Source organism: Acanthopagrus latus, chromosome 22 (genome assembly GCF_904848185.1).
Source record: "Acanthopagrus latus isolate v.2019 chromosome 22, fAcaLat1.1, whole genome shotgun sequence".
Classification (NCBI taxonomy): Eukaryota; Metazoa; Chordata; class Actinopteri; order Spariformes; family Sparidae; genus Acanthopagrus; species Acanthopagrus latus.
Window position 1 is genome coordinate 23,287,898 of NC_051060.1, and position 19,040 is coordinate 23,306,937.

The following is a 19,040-nucleotide window of genomic DNA, read 5'->3' on the forward strand; positions in this document are numbered from 1 at the left end:
TCTTGACCTACAAGTCTTGCTCTCCCGGTGCAAGAAAACAAATGTCACATCGTGCAAAACTGATTATTCCCTCTCGTCATGAATCAATCGTCAAAATAATCATAACATGCTTTTGTTTTACTGTATCATGCAAACCTTTTTTTTCTGACATATGGAGCTCTCTAACATCTAAGTTGAGCTAAAAGTTAAAATTTATTGTCTATCTTTCACTGAAATCCAAACTTTTATTCAAACACACCGAGGTTGCACTGTCACGCTCGTCACAATAAACTTTCATTATGTTACTGTATCTCACTGTTGACAGCAAGCGCTCTGTTATGATCACGTCGCCAAAAATTAGCTCAGGAGGCGACACGCTCAGCGCACCAACTGCACTTTAATACGAAGACGATCGAATTATCATCAGGTGTGACACTGACAGTCAGGTACAGACACGTCTCACGCTGAAAACAAAAAGCTCCCGACATCTGACGCTGCTGCAAAACAAATCCTGCTGCAGGCTTCAGAATATGTCACACATTTCCTCCGACTTCTCTGAGTCGTGTAAATTCCTTGACATATTGTACGACGATAGACCGGAGCTGCGATCAGTAGTCGATTAACTGTTAGCAACTTTAGAGTTTCGGCTTCTTTGGTTTGAGGATTTGCTGTTTTTCTTTGTCACGTTTGATAGTAAAAGGGGGACATTTTAAGAGATTAACTGTCAAATGAATCGTTTCTTGTAGCCCCTTACAATACACACATCTAATGAGGGACGGCATGTCTCTTGAGCCAAAGACGTCGACAGAATCGGGATAAAACCGTGAAAGACTGCGAGAAGCCGACAGGATGTGTTGATGCTGTTGATTCGTGTGCTCCCCCCTGTCTGAAACTTTGCATTAGCATGTAAGTCTTTCTGAACACGGGCCATATGTGCCATGTTTTGCTCCCTGTGTGTGTGTGTGTGTATACGAAGGTGTGTGTGTGTGTGTGTTTGTGTGTGTGTGTATGGCGAGTTCCCTAGGGAGTGTGATATTACCCAGCGTGGTCTGCTCCTGGGAGTGCTTCTATTACTGCCAGCAACGCCTCTCCTGGAGAGCATGATATTACACACACATACGCTCGCTCCCACAGAGGTGACCCCCACTGGGCCAAATTTCCCCTTGCACCTCCAGCCCGCCAGCCGTTGTGTACTTCTGTGTGTGTCTGTGTGTCTGTGTGTGTGTGTGTGTGCCGACTGTCTGCCCGCCTGCCAACCGATTAAATCAATGCTCGCTACAGAAACTCTGCCGGGGCTCCTGCCTCTTGCCAAACCAGCCAGCCAGCCAATCAAAACTGCTCAATCTGCAGACCCCCCCCTCCCTCGGTCCATAGGCCAATCACAGGGCGCAGCTCACAGGAAGGGTCTGTCACCTGGGTTATAGCGGTCGCCTTGGCAACAGGCATCATCTGGGGGCGCGCGAGCGGAGAGAGAGGAGAGGAGACGAGACGAGCCGAAATGGACTTTTTTCATTTTCTGACAAATTCGTAAAAAAGTTGAGAGAGAGAGAGAGAAAAAAAAAGGCAGCACGTCTCAGAAAATCGATTATCACAAAAAAGTATTTGAGGTCAGAGATTGGATTTGGGTTCTCAGCAGGGTTCAACTTTGATACAGTGTGACACAGATTTTAAAAATAGCACACCTCCACACCAGGTGGATCTCACAGCGTTAAAAAGCGGGCGATAACGGACCGCGCTCCTGACATTCACCTGAAACCGTGTTTGTGATCTCCATTTATATCATTTCCTCCCGCCCGTCCCTTTTTTTTTTTGATCCCATCTGGTCTCTCTCCTCTCATACGAGCACTATTTTCTGGATGATGTGTTTATTCCAGTCGCATCTACGCGCTGGAAAGAAACAGTCGAGCATCAGCGTAGCGTTTGCAGCTAAAGGGAAGGATTACACAACAAACAATCCACAACTGTAAATGTGTTAACCTGCCTTTTCTTTAAGAAGCATCTCATCGAGTGTGAGACAAAAAAAAAAAAAAAAACCTGACTGCATTAGACTTTAAATTGCAAGTTTAAGCAATATTACACTTAAAAGACATGGATTTAATCATATGTATCTGTGTCACCACACCAGTTTGGGGTAGTTTTGATTAGGAAAGCAGCGTTTTTTGCTTTTTTTCTGGGAAGCCTCTGTCTTAAAATAAAAAAAAAACTGCAGAAGACTGAGCGGTGCACAGGTCGTTTTCACGATGGAGAAAACATACGTACTGTAACTTGCCTGGGACACGTCATAGTGTGAGTAAAAAGACAAAAGGGGAAGAAGGAGGCAGAGCGAGAGAGCGAGAGAGATGATTGTGTGTTGCCAACATCTGTTTCCTGTGTTATATAAGCTGTGGGGGCTGGTCTCCCTTGGAAATGGGAGATATTAAAAAGTCCTGCTGCCACTGACCCCGCTCGTAACACTGCACTGCCGCTACTGCATTCCTATCTGCGCTGTTATCTCCACGCATATACATCTGACCCAGCACACAGAACCACACATGTACTGTACGTCAAGGCTTAAAAATAAACTGGGACAGCTCAATTTTAGACAAGGAAACACACAAAGAGCACCACGCTGACCCAAACATATTTACACAAAGCTGAACATGTTTTAATCTGTTTTTCTCTTGCTGATTATTTTTTATATTACTGTCCTTTTTTTTTTTTTTTTCATCATGTATTGACTGTTTCATCTGGTTTTGTAAAAAGGGCCCTTGGGTGCTTATACATTTAATTTATTTTTTATATTATCATTACAGCTAGCATCCAGCTCGGTTAGCTTAGCATGAAGACTGCAACAGGAGGAAAACAGCTAGCCTTGGAAGCTAACAAAAGTTGCCCGCCAGCATTCAAAAGGTTAATTTACACACTAAAATTGGAAAACAAATAGTAATTTTTACATTTTTGAATGAACATATTAATTAGCTATTAGCTTCGACTGTGCTACAGAGTTTTTTCCAGCTGCTAGCCGTTCCTCTCTTTGGGCTAAGCTAAGTTAAGCTAACCATGCTATGGAAGGCTGTTGCTTCATATTTACTGTGAACTGATGAACTCGTACTTTAAGACAGACGTCATTCTTTTTTTCCTTGCTGTCAACAAACCCACACAAAGACCAAAACATCGGCGGATTGATGCCATTAACGAGCGCTGCCTCGTGCTCCCGCCGCCTGATATATCTCCCTCGTCTGTGCCACGGAGCGCTTTTGTTGTCACAAACACATTAAAAACACATTAATGAGCCTCACTGTTGCTCCGGGTGACATGTCGCATTATCACAATGAGCACAACCGCTGCACTTCAATGTCAATCAATCCCACATACAACAAACCCCTGGTGCTGCAATTCTCACTCCAGCGCCAAAACTATGTAACAATCCGCTGCTGAAAATAGTCCCAAAAGATTTACAGTCAGACAGTTTTGACAGTAGGTGTTGGACGAAAAAAACGACAATGCAGTATTTTGTTTTTTCCTACTAAATAATTTAAGAGTTCCCGACACAAAACATGACTCTCCTGGAAATAATTGATCTTTACAGAATGATGGGGCTGATTTTGGCAGCGAGTGTGTGAACAACTTGCCACCGGAGCCTGTAAATCGAACTCACGTACGTTATATTAGACAGACTCTTGCAGATTAGTCTTGCAAAATTATTTCCAATTAATTCCTATAATTTGCCTCACTTGATTTTGCACATCCTGCATTTGCACACATTGTTACGTCGACTGAAACTACGTATCGTGTAGCCGGTCCTCGTTGGATCTGATGATCACACACAGAAAATATCCTTTAACTCTTCAATCAACCACCACAATATAATAACAGCTGTTATAATGCAGCTATACACTGCCCCGCTGCTGCAGCTACAGCTTTAAATAGTTTAATCACAATTAGCATTGGCATCCGTATACTGTAGAGACCCGTTACAACAGTTCGTACTGGCTGTGACGAGAGAGGGGGGAAAGTAAATTTAGGTTTCAGCTCGGTAATGAAATGAGATTAAAAAACTAGATGAATGATGCGCAGAGAGCACAGAGAGCCGCCGCAGAGAAACATGCGAGGCATCAGTGTAAGAGGCTTTGTTTGTCCGCTGCCTTTTCACCAGCGACATGACTTAACCTATAGAAACCAATCTAAAAGTATTATAACCGCATACAATTTCCTGATGGACGTCCACAGCCAGAGGGGAGAGAAAAAAAAAAGCATTACCCCGGGCTGTGTTTAAGCCTGATTAACTGAGATACAAGGATCCATCAATACTTAGTGTATATACACAGATAAACAGAGGATTATTAATATGGCAGCTATAGGTTAAGTACAGTGTGGAGCAGATAGATGTCAGGACGGCGATTAACGGAAAAACAGCGTGAGGTCTGAATACAGGGAGAGGTTCAACATGACAGCGAAGAAGAAGACGAAGAAGGAGAAGAAGAAGATGAAGAAGAAGAAGAAGAAGAAGAAGAAGAAGAAGAAGAAGAAGAAGAAGAGACATATTAAAAGTTCAACGTTGGTTGGACTACAGGTGTTTTGTATTACAGAACAGAAAAGTAGAGGTGGGACGTATGTGTTCAATTTCTTCCACAGGTGGTTTTAATTTTAATCCACAAGCTGCGAATCTCATTTAAAATCTTTGTTCCATTTCGTCGTGCTGCGTCGGCTGTTACAAAACAAAGTTTTCCTCACAGATAAAATTCGGGTCAAATGTTAAAGAAACTTTAGCGGGTCGCTCGCCAAAAACACCGCAGACATTTCCAGATTCCTCAAAGACTCAATCCTGCTGGAATGAAAACTATTTCATCCAGTTCATCCATGACATAAATTAACCCAATCTCACAAATGTGCAGCTCTTTAATTCTTGAATATGTGATGGGAATATATCTATAAACGCTCATAAAGTCTCCACTGATTACACGAGAGGCTGTAAACCGAGCCGATGCGAGCGGCTCTCGCAGCTCGTATGAGACGTTGTCACTTAGAAATTAATTTCGGCGAGGTCGTTTAGGTTTTGGGTCTTCCTTCCGTTTGTCGCGGTGGCATAATTTTTCACACAAGCCGTGAAAGTTCTCCAAGGATGCTCCCCGAGAAACCGATCGTACAGATGTTTAAATTGCTTCTCTGAGGCTACAACTAGCAAATGCTACGTGTCAACAACGCCCGTCCTCACGACTCTCAGCGACTGAAACAAACAGGTTTACACACAGAGAGAGTTTTAAATAAGATAAGAGGAAGAAACAATGCAAAGACAAAAGCCGGCCATTAGAGCTTGTTAAAGACGTACTGACTGAGTTCATGACCATTTGGAAAAAAAGCAGAACAACCTGTAAACACGGACGTATGATCACCTCAAATGAAGTTGTTCTGGTGAAACACATTAGGCTTTTTACACGTCAAGCAGACGGGATGCAATGCGAGCACTCTCCTGTGAGTTCTGTTCGCCTCCAGCCGCTAAATGAAATATCTGACTCAGTATGTAGCGATGTGAGTCTGTGGGTTCAGTCTATAAAATGTCAAAGTAAGTGAAAGATGTTTATCGCAATTTCCAGGCGCCCAGAGTGACGTTTTCTTTTCTCAACAGTGCAAAAAAACCTAAATCTCAGACGCTGTAACCAGCCGATATTTGACATTATCAACTTAAAACAAGCGATCAATCATTGCGACTGAGAATGGGCTTTATGAAAGCGGTGAGATTTAACCAAAAAACAGGAAGGTTGTGGACCATAACACCAAAAAAACATGAAAAGCTAATGAGAACTTCTGAATCCAGTGGCTCCTCTCTGTGAGGTGAGGCGAGTGTCAACATATTGATCACAGCATCTTTAAAAGTGTTTTTAAAAGTCTCGCCTGCAGTGAGGAGTCGCTAGTTTAATGCTAAACCCAAAGTGTTGCCACATCGCAGCTGGATATCGACAATGTTTTCACTGCTTTATCACTCATAACTGATGCGCTCCTTCCTCAGAACTTGCTGACTGTATTATGGTTTTCTTAAGAAAGGTGAGACGAGCATGTTGCACCCACCGGCACCAGCGTACTGATACTTTTTTGTGATCCTACTGGAGCTGTTGTCTTAGTCAGTTTGTGGCTGCAGACTTTAAATCCATAGGAAAGCCCCGAGAACGTTAAACCATGAGAAACAGTGAAATTGGTGGATACGTCACTGGCAAAGACCTGCGGATAAATTAAAAAAAAAAGACCTTAATCAGACAAAACTAAGCTTGCTCCACATGCTTTCGAGTTCAAAAAAATAACAAAAAAAAGAAATAAAATAATCAGGCTGGCCTCTCATCTGAACCGGGGCGAGGTTAAGTTGGAGGTGACGCACCGAGAGAATTCATAGCAAGTCTTTGTTTCGATCACATGCGATCACGTGATTTCATAAGAGAGAGCTCTGAGAAATATATATCTGTGTGTGTGTGTGTGTGTGTGTGTACGTTTCGCGTGTGTGTCGCGCCGTTACAACACTGATCTCCAGCGCCGGTCACGCAAACTCTGAGGGCAACAACACTTGTCATTAAGGCATGTCATTCAGCACACGGAGGAATCCTGTTTGTAAACAAAGCCATGGCAACCGCGGGACTCGCGCTGTGTCACGCTCGCTCTCACAAGTTCGCACACCCACACTCAAGACTGACGTGCACACACACACACACACACACACACACACACACACACACAGCAAAGCAAGCTTATTCTAAACTAGTCCCCATCTTTTTCATCTGCCTGGATATGACCCAGAAATACAGTCACTGGAACAAATAGGCCACTGTCATATTAATCTCCACCTCTGTAAATTGATGGAAATATGATTTTGTGGCGTTCACGGCGAGCCATGTCTCCCCGCTTCCTCCTTTCCTCCTCGCTCCCCCTCCCCTACCCCAACAACCGTGTGCGTCTGCATCTCCTCACAACGACGGCTTGACCTCCCCCCTTAACCAAATCCCCCCCTTTTTTTTATTTTCTTCTTCTCCTCCACAATGAGCGACGAGTGAAACATAATGCAACATGGAGAAAGAAATAACTTGGGACCCCCCCCCCACCGTAATTGCACCACGCTCAATTCAAAAAGAAGAGACATAAACAGGTAAAGGAGAAAGCAAAGCCGGGAGAAAAGACGGAGTATTCACATGCAGATATTCTCAGTGAAAAGCTTTGAATGGCGGAGTCTGACTAAAATTACAGAGATTCTGTAATTGCAGCTTCAGATAAAGCACAGCACTTGGCAGGTAGAGTAGGAGTCTGCAGAGATGTGCCCTCATTTCTACACCGACACAGCGCTCGCCTGCGTGTGAGAGAGTGTGTGTGAGTCCTTTTAAGCATTCATGCATGCTCGAGAGTGTGTGCATGTGTGCGCACTTGTTTGTTTGTGTGTGAGACGTGCCCCGAGTGTGTGTGTGTGTGTGTGAGAGAGAGAGAGAGAGAGAGAGAAAGGGGGTGAATAGGTTTGAAGGGTTAATTAGCGTGCTGTCTTAAACGGTGTGCAGCGACAGGAAGACAAGACAGGCTGTCCTTGCCAAAATCACCTCTACACATGCTGCTGCACACACACACACGCGCGCGCACACATGTATATACGCCAACACACACACACGGTACATATGTGCATATAACGCGAAAGGACACACACTCATTCTCCCCCACTCAGCACCTCAGTGCCCATCTGAAGCTCTCACACACACACACACACACACACAGACACACACACACACACGCCTAAGTCACTGAAGCCAAATCAGTTTTCCCGTTGCTACAGCAACAGCATACTTTTATGTCAACTGCAACCTAGTTACTATGGAGATATGTATACAAGAGAAACTCTGTGCCGTTGTAGTCAAGGGCCAGATGACAGCATAGCGTGAGGGTGTGTGCACAGACACACACACATACACACACATCATGTCCTCTACATCCTTCATCCATTTTGTTCCTCAACACACACACACACACACACACACACACACACACACACACACACACACACACACACAGACGCACACATAGCTCGCAATAAAGGAGGAGTCCAGGTTCACACGCTGGTCAAGGAAAACATAAAAAAGCTCCCGTATCCTCGAGTATAATCCCAATCAGGCTAAACACGCAAAGCTAGCATTGATCCTGGCTGTTTGTCCCCCCACCACCACCACCACCACCACCACCACCACCCCCAACACCCTCGGGCAAGATGAAATCTAAAGTCTTCTGGCATCTGTGTTATTAAATCCTCCAGTATTAATTTAGAGCTAATTGAGTGAGGGATTCATTCCCTGTTTACCCCGAGTCTTTAATGGAGTGAAATCTGGATAGGAAAGCCGGTATAAAAGACTGTATCGAGGCTTAAATCAAAAGCGAAATGCTGTTCCCACTGGGGGAGCGCCGAACGTCTGAGCGAAAGAGAACTATGAAAGCAGAGATCATCAACTATTGATAAGGCCGAATCTGGTACAGCTGTAGACAAAATACAGAATATGTTTGACTTCAAGTTGGATATGCCTGCAAACCGCTGATAACTGTCTGGCAGTGAAATAAGTTATAACCACACATGATAGAGTGAGTAATAGGCAGCGTGTTTACCGTGTGGCAGCAGCCTTATTTCACCGTGTAAGTATTCAGACCATGATTGACGGAAAAGTGATGGAAAAAAAAAAAAAAAAAACCTTCAGCGTTAGTTTGAATTGGGGCTCGGGCATCATTTGTAATTTTCAAAAACAGGAGCCAGCGTTAGAGGAAAGACCGTCTGAGAGAAGGTCAAATCAGCCAATTAGTACTTGTCACCGCTCCATCCAAGGAGGATGTAAACAGAGCAGTGGAAACACCTGCACACCACCAACAATGATATCATACTAGATGCAAGATACACAAATATGCACACGAGACGCTGTTTGTTTGACCGCAGCCGAGATTGTGCCGCTGAAATACGTTATCAGCGTTTCATTTAAGAGTTTAGCGCTCGTGTGATTAAAAACAGATCAAACAGCTCTTTCCCCGCACGACAAACCAGCTTAATTACTGCGATACTTGAAATTAGAGTTGTTTTGATATTGATACTGGGGGAATTCCTTAAAATGTGAGCACACAAGTCTGCGCAGTGAAGTGTCAGAATCTGTGTCAGGAAGGAAAAAAAAAAAAAAAAGGTGTTGGTACAACTTAAAACTGCTCGATTACTTTCCTCAAACATACATTTTATATCATAAACAACCTCATATTTAAGGAGACGGCTACATTTCGAATGGTGACATAATCTTAGCTAATGTTTTACTGTCACAGGCAAACGAAAGAAAATACTGTTGTCTGCAATTTGGCTGCTGAGCTCAATTGCAGTGCAAAATGATTATTATTTGGTTCCTTAAAGTTTGCTTCATAATTACTGTAAAAAAAACTGGATTAATTTATCCACTTTAGGTGCCGAGTTAACAATGACAGAAGCAGCTGCTGGTACAGTAGCTAGAACGCATTAAATCAATAAGCGCAGTAAGCTAACGCTAACGGTAGATTGTTGATCTGCAGACAGACCGCCCCCACACTCTGCTCGGCTCTCTGCGACACCATCAGTCACAAGGTTGACATTAACTTGACTAAAACTGATAAAATCTAAAAAAGGTGAAGCCTGCTAACCTCATTCATTTTGACTTTTACTCTAAGGACATCTCACGTTTTAAGGCAGCCATTGTTGAAATGACACGTGCTGATGAAATAAACTACTGTTGTCCAAAAAAACGTTTTATAATTTCTGTAAAAAATATATTTTCTACATGAAAAGTAACGCAAATAAAAAACTGGATTGATTGTTCCACTTTAGCTGCCGAGTTAGCGGTAGCTAGTTTTGCGTACTGACAGAGGGACCTGCTGGTTAGCGCTATTTACAGTAGCTAGAATGCATTAAATCAATAAGCGTGGTACGCTAACGGTGGATTGTTGATCTGCAGATGAACCCCCCCCGACTCTGCCGGGCTCTATTTATGGCAAAAAAAGGCAATCGCTGACTTTTCAAGTCGATAAATGATGCACAGTAGTCTCTTCTTCTGCCACAATCAATCACAAGGTTGACATCAAATTGACTAATGGAGATAAAATCTAAAAAGGTGACGCTTGCTAACATCATTAATGCTGATCTTTACTTTAAGGACACAACAGGGCATCTCGTGTTTTAAGGCAGTCATTGCAGAAACTGTCAGGATCTAAATAAAACCCAACCGAGTTTCACAGAATATCGCAGAGATACTCGTCAATACGTTCGATTACAGGATGTATAACACACCATCGTCATCGTACCGGAATTTTTAAAAAAATTGCTGTATTTCTTGATTCGGACAGGAAATATAATGGATGAGGATGATATATGAACTCACGAAGAACCAGAGGGTCAAATCTGAGCTCAGTTCACCTCATTAGGTCATCAATCAGTCCAATCAATCAATTAACAAAACCAGTTCTAGATCAATATCACAGCTTTCAGCCTGAGGGGAAAGCAAGCAAACATGCAGCATTTCTCTACACAAGCACGGACGTCTCTACCTGGCTCCGGTCTTTATCCACCTTCTTGAAACACTTGTTGAGCGACAGATTGTGGCGCACTGAGTTCTTCCAGCCTGTTGGGGCGCTCGCAAAGTAAGGGAAGTGCTCCAGGATCCAGCCGTAGATATCCTTCACCGGCAGCCGCTTATTGGGCGCGTCCTCGATGGCCATGAAGATCAGGCAGCTGAAGGAGTACGGCGGTTTTCTGTTCGCCCCTGCTGCCAAGTCGTACGCCGAGTGTGCATCGCCGAGCAGGGGGTCGTCCGGGGAGGGAGACGAGGAAGAAGGGGAGCGCGGGTGCTGACCGTCGGGGTCCTGCAGGGGGGAGACGCTACGCAGCCCCGAGTGGCTGAAGCTGTTGAGGAGGTCGGTGCTCTCGTGGAGCCAGGAGAGGCTGGTGAGCTCCTCGTCCTCGGCCTTGGAGAAGGAGGCGGACAGGGACAGGGAGAGGTCAGCCGCCTCCGCCTCGGATGCTGCCGTGGCGGCGTCCCCCTGCCGGTACGGCGGGCTCATACCCTGCGAGGCACTGGCTCCACTACTGGGGCTCTGCGCCTTCTTACTGGGGGGCATGGTGGGTCCCATCCAGCCCAGGGCTCACTCCTGGAGAGGGAGGCAGAGAGGAGAAAAGGAAAAAAACCAGGTCAGCTTATGAAATCCACTTGGTTTCTCACATAAAGCCTTCATTTTCATTAAAGGCCAAAGGGTGGAGACACGCAACAAGATCTCTGACCACACTCCCAATTACACTGTGTTAGATGTGAGGGGGAAAAGTATACATCATCATTTTTTTTTACTCCGGGGCTTTCTCTCCAGTTCTGACCGGGACGGCAAATTTAGTGCTTCACTGGTTGAGGAAATCTTGCCTTGTACAACCACCCTCTAATTACTAGTGTACCAGCAGAAGTATTGACGCTACATGGGGTTGCTGTCATAACACACTCAAATACCGTTCAAGGTCTAACGGTTGTGGGGTCGCAGAGACGATTCCCCGGCTTTATCATCTATTGTCTTTGGAGCAAAGGACGAGTGTAAAACGGACTTTTAAGTGCCGGATTTTTACAACAGAACAAATAATGTCTGATGGTCAGACTCAGTGTCACAGCAGGGGGAATGATGTAGAGATGATCATGATCATCGGGGAGATTTGCCAAAAACACACACACACACACACACACACACACACAAACCCCCCCAACAAATTAGAGCAAGTTCAAATCCAGCCCAATTCTAATCAGGCCATTATTCTCCGAAACATAAGAGCAACGCTGTGCTCGTTAGACGCAAGGCAGAGCGCGGTAATTGAAGGGGACTGGAGCCGAGTATCACAACCACAATCAGAAGGCTCGCAGGCCGGGTCTTTGATTGTCCTCTAGCACAGACAGCTGTGGGAAGGACCCGGGCGGCAGCAGCTACAGCGAAATGTAATCTGCCTCCTCTCACCCTGTGAACATGCTTCAGAGTCTGGACACAAACACACACAGACACACACACACACAGATGCACACACAGATGCATGGACACGCATGCAAGTGAAAGCGCAGAGCTACATTTGCATTCACACACACAAATTTCGTGCAAAACAGGGAGGGGGAGTGGCGGGTTACAAGAAAAAGGTTGCAAGCGTGCGCACACATGTAAACATGGTTGAATACACACATGCATTTATGGAAGCACACACACACACACCGGAGAGCAGCGCCATTAGGACACGAGGATTAAGTCCAGATATGTTCTGGCCGGCCCCTGTGTGGCACGATCGCTCTCTAATCCAAGGTGATCATCGGCCGATCTGTCCCCTCACTCTGCGTGATTGACTGACAGCTGTCACCCATGGCAACCCGCCGTGCCGTGACAACTGTCAGCTCGCTGCAGCTCCGGCCGATGTGTCTCCATGGCAACAGAGCAAAACAACTCGGCTCCCCTCTCTCTCTCTCTCTCTCTCTCATTCTGATGCTTTCTTTTTTCTTTTTTTTCCTCCTCTCTCTCTCTCTCTCTCTCTCTCTCTCTCTCTCTCTCTCTCTCTCATCTCTGTGCATCTGTCTCCCTTATTTTTCCCACTTTTTTTCCCAACCAGCGCCGATAAACTCTGCTTAACAGTGTTGATAGGCTGTAGTGGAAGGACTGAGCTAAATATAGAATTGGTGATGTATAGCTGCTATGCTGTTGCTCCAGCCTATAGTCACCCCCCACCGCTCCATCCGACTCTCTCTCTCTCTCCCTCTCTCTCGGCAGAGCTGCTCCTCTTTGATCTCCTCCTCTTCTCTCCTCTTCTTCTTCACTCCTCACACTTTTCTTGACAGCGCGTGTACGCTCATTCAACAAGCTGTACCTGTCTCGAGGTGCGGCGTTGTTGCACCAATATTGACATTGAGCGTAATGAATTCAAATTGCCCCGGTTGACAATAGCGCCGTAGCTGAAAATAGTCGGCACAAGGAATCAAAGGGATGGGCGAGGTGGAAGGGGTGTTTGACAGGCTTTTTCAAGGTGTGTGTGTGTGTGTGTGTGTGTGGGTGTGTGTGTTGATGCCGGCTTGTCACGGCGTGTGTGTGTCTTAAGAAGGAAGCGAGGGCACCGCGGTGACATTGTTCCTGGTGGGAGTCCGACTGGAAGGCAGAGATGGCTCTGATGCTCGCTCTTCCTCTCCATCTCTCTCCTCTTCCTCCTCCTTGTTATGTTGCCATAGCGGCAAGGGGGCCATGAAACATTACGGCTGACAGTAAAGTCATCTCATTTTACTGTTGCTATGACAACAAACTCCTCACTGTTGGTTGGGGCCAGTGCGAGCTGCCGCCCAAGCCTCGTGCCTGAGTGTGTGTACGTGTGCGTGTGCGTGTGTGTGTGTGTGTGTGTGTGTCTGTGTGTGCCACCACGTCTCCCATGGGCTCTCATAAAGCTTAACACACTTGCTCGGCTCTAAACAAACTTTCATGCAACTTCTACAGCGGCCCCACAGGACCAACTGCTAAAGGACAAAGGCAGATATCGCTCAAGTTCAGACTAAATGATGCCTGCTGTGTGTGTGTGTGTGTGTGTGTGTGTGTGTGTGTGTGTGTGTTTAGAGAGTGTGTGTGTGTATGTGTGTGTGCGTGTGTGTGTGAGAAGCATCCTCACATTTGTTTGACAGATGGGACTGTGCTATTCTCTCTGTCGTCTTCATTCTCTGGATCTCTTTGTGTTTGCATGCTTTGTTTTGATTTGTGTTCATCTCTGTTTGGCATGTCCACATTTGGCTTAGCGTGTGCATGTGTTCCCCTCCCCCCCCTCCACCCTCTGCGTTTGTGTGTGTGTGCATCGGACTGTGAGCACACGCTCTATCAAAGTGTCGGTGCATACCGATGCGATTTATAGCAGCCGTAATCTGCGGCGTGTGTGTGTCGTGTTGTCGCTGTGACCCCGGCACCACGTCGCTTCTGTTTGCTCTCTGCAGCCCTGTTAACATGGACTTTAAAACGGACGCCATTCAATTAGAGCAAATGGCTTTCTTTCCGTTTGAAACACCGCTCTTGACCGGTTAGCTGGTGGCACACTTAAAAGTCAGATTGTTCCTGTTATTATGCTGCCATAAATATAGGTTCTGTAAGAGTCTGGCAGGTGACAAAAGGCTGAAAATGACTGATTACAACTTCCTCCACGAGTGAAACAGACTTCTTTTCAGTGGCATTAATATAAATGACAGCAGTGGATTAAAACAGACGTAACCAGCAGAAGATGTCAACGACAATCATTTTGAAAATCGATGAATTGTTTTGCTGAGATATCAAAGAAACACAACATTAAGGAAGCGTGCAACACAACAACTGAAAACAAACTCAGCGGCGAAGAATAAACTGCACGCTCAACCCAACGATCGCTCAGCGTTTTGAACATCGGCGGCTTCACCCGGAGCTACAAGTGCAGCAGAGAGGCCGCGTTAATTACACACTGGAGCACAACCCCGCCTCTTGTTGTTGGATGCTTTGAAGTGATTGAATTCATTAATTAATGCTGTTAACTTTTTAAAATGAAATGGCTGCAGACAATTTATCTTAATCTCCAGTTGCATTTACTTTTGTTGTTTCGGTGGATGAGGACAGCAAGAGACCGAGACATCAAGAATCAGCTGAAAATTAAAAAGTCTCGACGAAAGATTCAAGATTCACACCCAAGATCGATTACGAGCTACAACTGTCAGATACCCTCCACTTGAGAATGTTGAACTGCTCCTTTAAGCCCTCATTGCCATCCATAAACAATGAGTTTACCTTAAAAACTAAGTGAAAAAAAAGCTATTAAACAGACTCTGAGTATTTCTAAACCTGAGAAAGAACGAAGACACACAGTTTGAGAAAAGTCAAATTTTTGAGGAAGCAACCGACCCAAATTTCACCCAAATCCAAACCAGAAATCTAAACCATCTAATCTAAATTTGTTTTTGTTTTGTCGCTGCATGTCTGACGGAGATATTGACGGAGCTAAAGGTCCTCGTCCTCGGTGCGCCGCTTGGTTCCAGCTGGATCGAGCCTCGGCTAACAACGGTGCGGCATTTAAAAGAAAAACATTTCCAAAAATCAATATATCAATACACCCTGCTGTCGTCTGCAAAAAAACAGAAAGGTGAAAATCAAAGGGTGAGACTCAGAATCACACGACGCGTCCTCCGATCAGAGGTCGTCACAGATACTTATTTGACAACCGGCTCTCAAGTTTCAGTGAACTCAGATGAGGTGCTTTGTTTGTGTTTCAGATTTTAAAGATAAGACTTTAAAAGCCCAGAAAATGTGCTCGTTCTGAAGACGGTCACCGGCCTCCATGTGACCTCGCCGACCTCTGACCTGCTGGAAAACCCTGTGAAGCCTCAGTGACCGGAGGCTGCAGAGGCCACCGGTGTGCAGGAAGGTTAGCAAACCTCCTCTGAGAGCGGAGAGGGTGTCGGCTAACTCGTGTGCTCTAATTGACAGCCTAATCATCTAACGCTGCATTCATGCTCTCTCTCGCAGATACTTGTCTAAATCACACGCCACATTTACGTAATCCTCAGAAGATTCCCCCCCCCCCCCCCCCCCCCCGTTGGCAGCTCCTTATTTTTTTTCTTCTTCTTCTTCTTCTGTCTGACTCACAGGCAGAAGTCAGAAGAATCATTTCAATAACGCGCTTCATCTCACTTTTGTCTTGCGCCGGAGCCTGCTCCAGTATTAGCCAAACTTGACTTTCAGAAGAAATCCCTCTTCGTCATCACGTTACAGAGCCACCCAGCACCACTTCAGTGCAGGAATATTAAAATAAAACCAAGATGGGGCTCGTGACACGCTGTCAGCGTCTGCGCGCTCTGCTCCGGGCCTCGGCGGACTCAAAGCGACTATTACAACTTTGTCAGTTTGATGGCGGCTCATGACATACGTTGCATGTCACATCCTCCTGCTACTCGCTTTCCTGTCAGTCTCCGGCTGTACAGCCCAATAAAGCCAGTGCCATGAAAATAATCCCCCCCTACCCCGAGAATGGAGTAGTAATAGTAGTGTAGGAGATAGTGTGGCGAAGAATGGAATAGTGGCTGGTAGGAGTTATTACTTTGCGGAGGGGGTGAGCTGAACCTTGTGGCTCCTCTGGCCACAGTGATAAAGCAAGAGAGTCAGATGCACCGAGGCAAAACTAATCTGGAGTTTTGATGACAAAAGGACGACCTTTATCCCTCCTACACATATGCCGGATGGATGGAAGGGGAGAGGAAGGGCCAACAGAGAAAGCAGGGCAAAAAATGAGAACTCTCTCAGAGACAGGAAAATAATAAACTCCTGCTACATATATGTCAACACCGTTTGTAGGAAGCCTTGTGATGTTTCCCCCATTTCCAGCCCATGAAATCGTTTCCCCCTCCCTTTTCCCAGTATTTCCTGCTTCTCCCTGGCGACAAATATCAGGGCTCCACAGGGCTTTAAAGGAAGCAGAGCAGGACCAATCACATCCTATAAGGTCTGACTGTGTCTTCCTTTTATGTCATCCGCAGCAGCAAAGAGTTATGGAATAGAGGTCAGGGGTCACGGCGTCCCGGCGGACTGCTCCTGACCCCCCTCGGCTGCCCGGCAACACACTGGACCGTCTTTCTTTGCCTCCCCCGAGGACCGATCCGGTCTGCACAGAGCGCTGCCGGACTCGTTTGTACTGCAAAAGCACATATTCAACAATAAAAAAAAAAAAAAAAGAAAGAAAGAAAACTACAAAAGTCTCGTTCCAATAAAATATTCATCAATGTCTGTGGTGGTTTAATATACTCTAGCGCTGAGATGATTAACTGATTAATCCAATTTACAGATCATTTTCTATTTTTTTTTTTAACTTTTTTTCAGAAGGTTGCTGCTGAATTTTCACAGATTTAACAGACTTGAGATGCTCAGACGAATAATTCAGGAAGGAAATTAACCTTTTATCAAGGCTCGGAGTGCATTTTGCTTCACTCGTCTGCTACAGTATATTTCTTATCACATCACCTGAGTTGTGATGTTTATAGTTTGATTATCGCATCACGAACGTTCCTGTGATTCTCACCCTGAATCAATTAGCTGTGCTGGTATGTTAGGACGCCTCGTCACCTCACTGATACCACCGATGCGTGAAAGTTTACAAGAGACTCATGCTAGCAGCTCTGTGAGACTCTGAGATGCTAAATGCTAAAGCTAAAATGCTAACGTGCTGATCCTTGACACGTATTTTATTAACAACTTTCACCATCTTTGTTAGTTAGTTTTGACAAGCTAAAAGCAGATAATTAGTACCAAACGCAACATGCTGCAGACGGTAACGTCGTGAGTTTTACAGGTGTTTGGTCATAAATCAAATTATGTTTTTAAATTTAAAGGGATTACCCAAGTTATCAAAATTCATCCTAAGAGGTAAACAAATGTCTGTAGCAGATTCTGCTCCACTACATCTAGTAGACGATGACTTATTTCACTGGAACGACGACAATTCGACTCGCTAGAAGAGAAAAGTCAGGGGACCACCAGCGTCCGTGGGATTCATCCTCTGGGGATGCTGCAATTCGTCTGCAGAAACGATTTCTCGATTGCCTTGGCATCCAATAGCTGTTGAGATATTTCAGTCTGGAGCAAAAAGTGGTGGACTCACACGCTGACATTATTATCCAGAGAGAGCCGCGTGGCTCGATTCCAGCCTCTGAAATGTTGAGGGTTGGCAGATCTTCCTCTGTTTTTATGCCATTGTAAAATTGAAAATCTTTTGGGTGTTTTTTGGGACAGTTGATCCAACAAAACGAGCAATTTTTAAGACGTCACTTTATAGAATTTCATCAGCCTAAATAAGACGTTAATCAGTCGGACAATGATCATAAGATGAATCCAAAAATGAAAAACAGCAGGTAGTTGCTGCTCTGTTATAACACATGTGGTCCAAATTACAAAACCAGCCATAACTGCAATGTATATAGGATGGAAGACTTATATTAATAGATATATATTAACAGGTAAAAAGCATTTTGTCTGCACTCGTAAGGTTATAAGTTTGAGTTCAGAGCCTCTCTTACTCCAGGATTAAACACCCCCCCTCTGTCTATTGGCAAACTAACTAAGCAGATAATAAGCACATAATATACAGTGTATTTAGGGGAGCTGGAGCCCCAGAACTTTCAAATTGAAAAATGATAGCACAGAGCACATCAATGGGGCCACTGCCGACGCAGCCAGAACAGCAGCGCACTGTTTAAACTGAAGGAGTCGAGGTGCACACAGTAACTGAGAGGCGAGAGCTCAGGAAGGACACGTGTAATGTATGGTGCCAGAAAATCAAATATTGTCAGTGAATAATTCAAGACAACACACACACACAGAGACAGACACACGCACACACACACATTCAAACAGACAGACACACACACGCAGCCTCCGTTCTCCAAAGTAGGCTAACCAACAAAGCAAACAGACATTCATCAGGCAAACACCGAGTAAGTTTGGTATGATTCATCAGCAGCCAGCGATCATGAAGTCACGCTCACCCTCGCTCTCTGAGGACAGCCAACAATCAGGCTCAGACACACACACACACACACACACACACACACACACACACACACACGGATGCACAAAAGCAAACGGAGGTTGTGAATGTGAACCCTTGAAGGTGACTTGTGTGTATGTGTGCAGCCTGGAGGTCCCATGGTGGAGTGCAGGGATATAATGTGTGTGTGTGTGTGTGTGTGTGTGTGTGTGTGTGTGTGTGTGTGTGTGTGTGTGTGTGTGTTTGTGCAGTGTGTGTGTGTGTGTGTGTGTGTGTGCTGGACTGACTGCGACAGTCAGGTCAAGCTTAAAAAAAGCCCAGGCCCGACGGCTCCAGACCTCCATGGTAATGGCCGTGACGCACCGCTCACTCAGCTACTCGCTCGCTCGGTCGCTCGTTCGGCCGGTCCAATCTTCTTCTCAGTCACCCGGTCCGGGTCGGGACCGTGTGCGGCTTTAAGACTGTATGTGTTGGAAAAACAACATTTCCATCGACGGTACTGACAGTTTCTGTTTGGTTTCCGGTTCCAAACTTTTAA

General features: G+C 45.3%; 1 protein-coding gene across 1 annotated transcript in view; it reads right to left on the reverse strand.

The window, feature by feature from the left end:
* ches1 (checkpoint suppressor 1) overlaps positions 1-19,040 on the reverse strand; it is a 59,768-nt gene that overhangs the window by 22,596 nt on the left and 18,132 nt on the right. The window contains exon 2 of the mRNA XM_037087366.1: positions 10,516-11,115. Within this exon, the coding sequence (XP_036943261.1) occupies positions 10,516-11,097 (582 nt within the window). The 5' untranslated portion in view covers positions 11,098-11,115. The remainder of the gene's footprint in view (positions 1-10,515; positions 11,116-19,040) is intronic.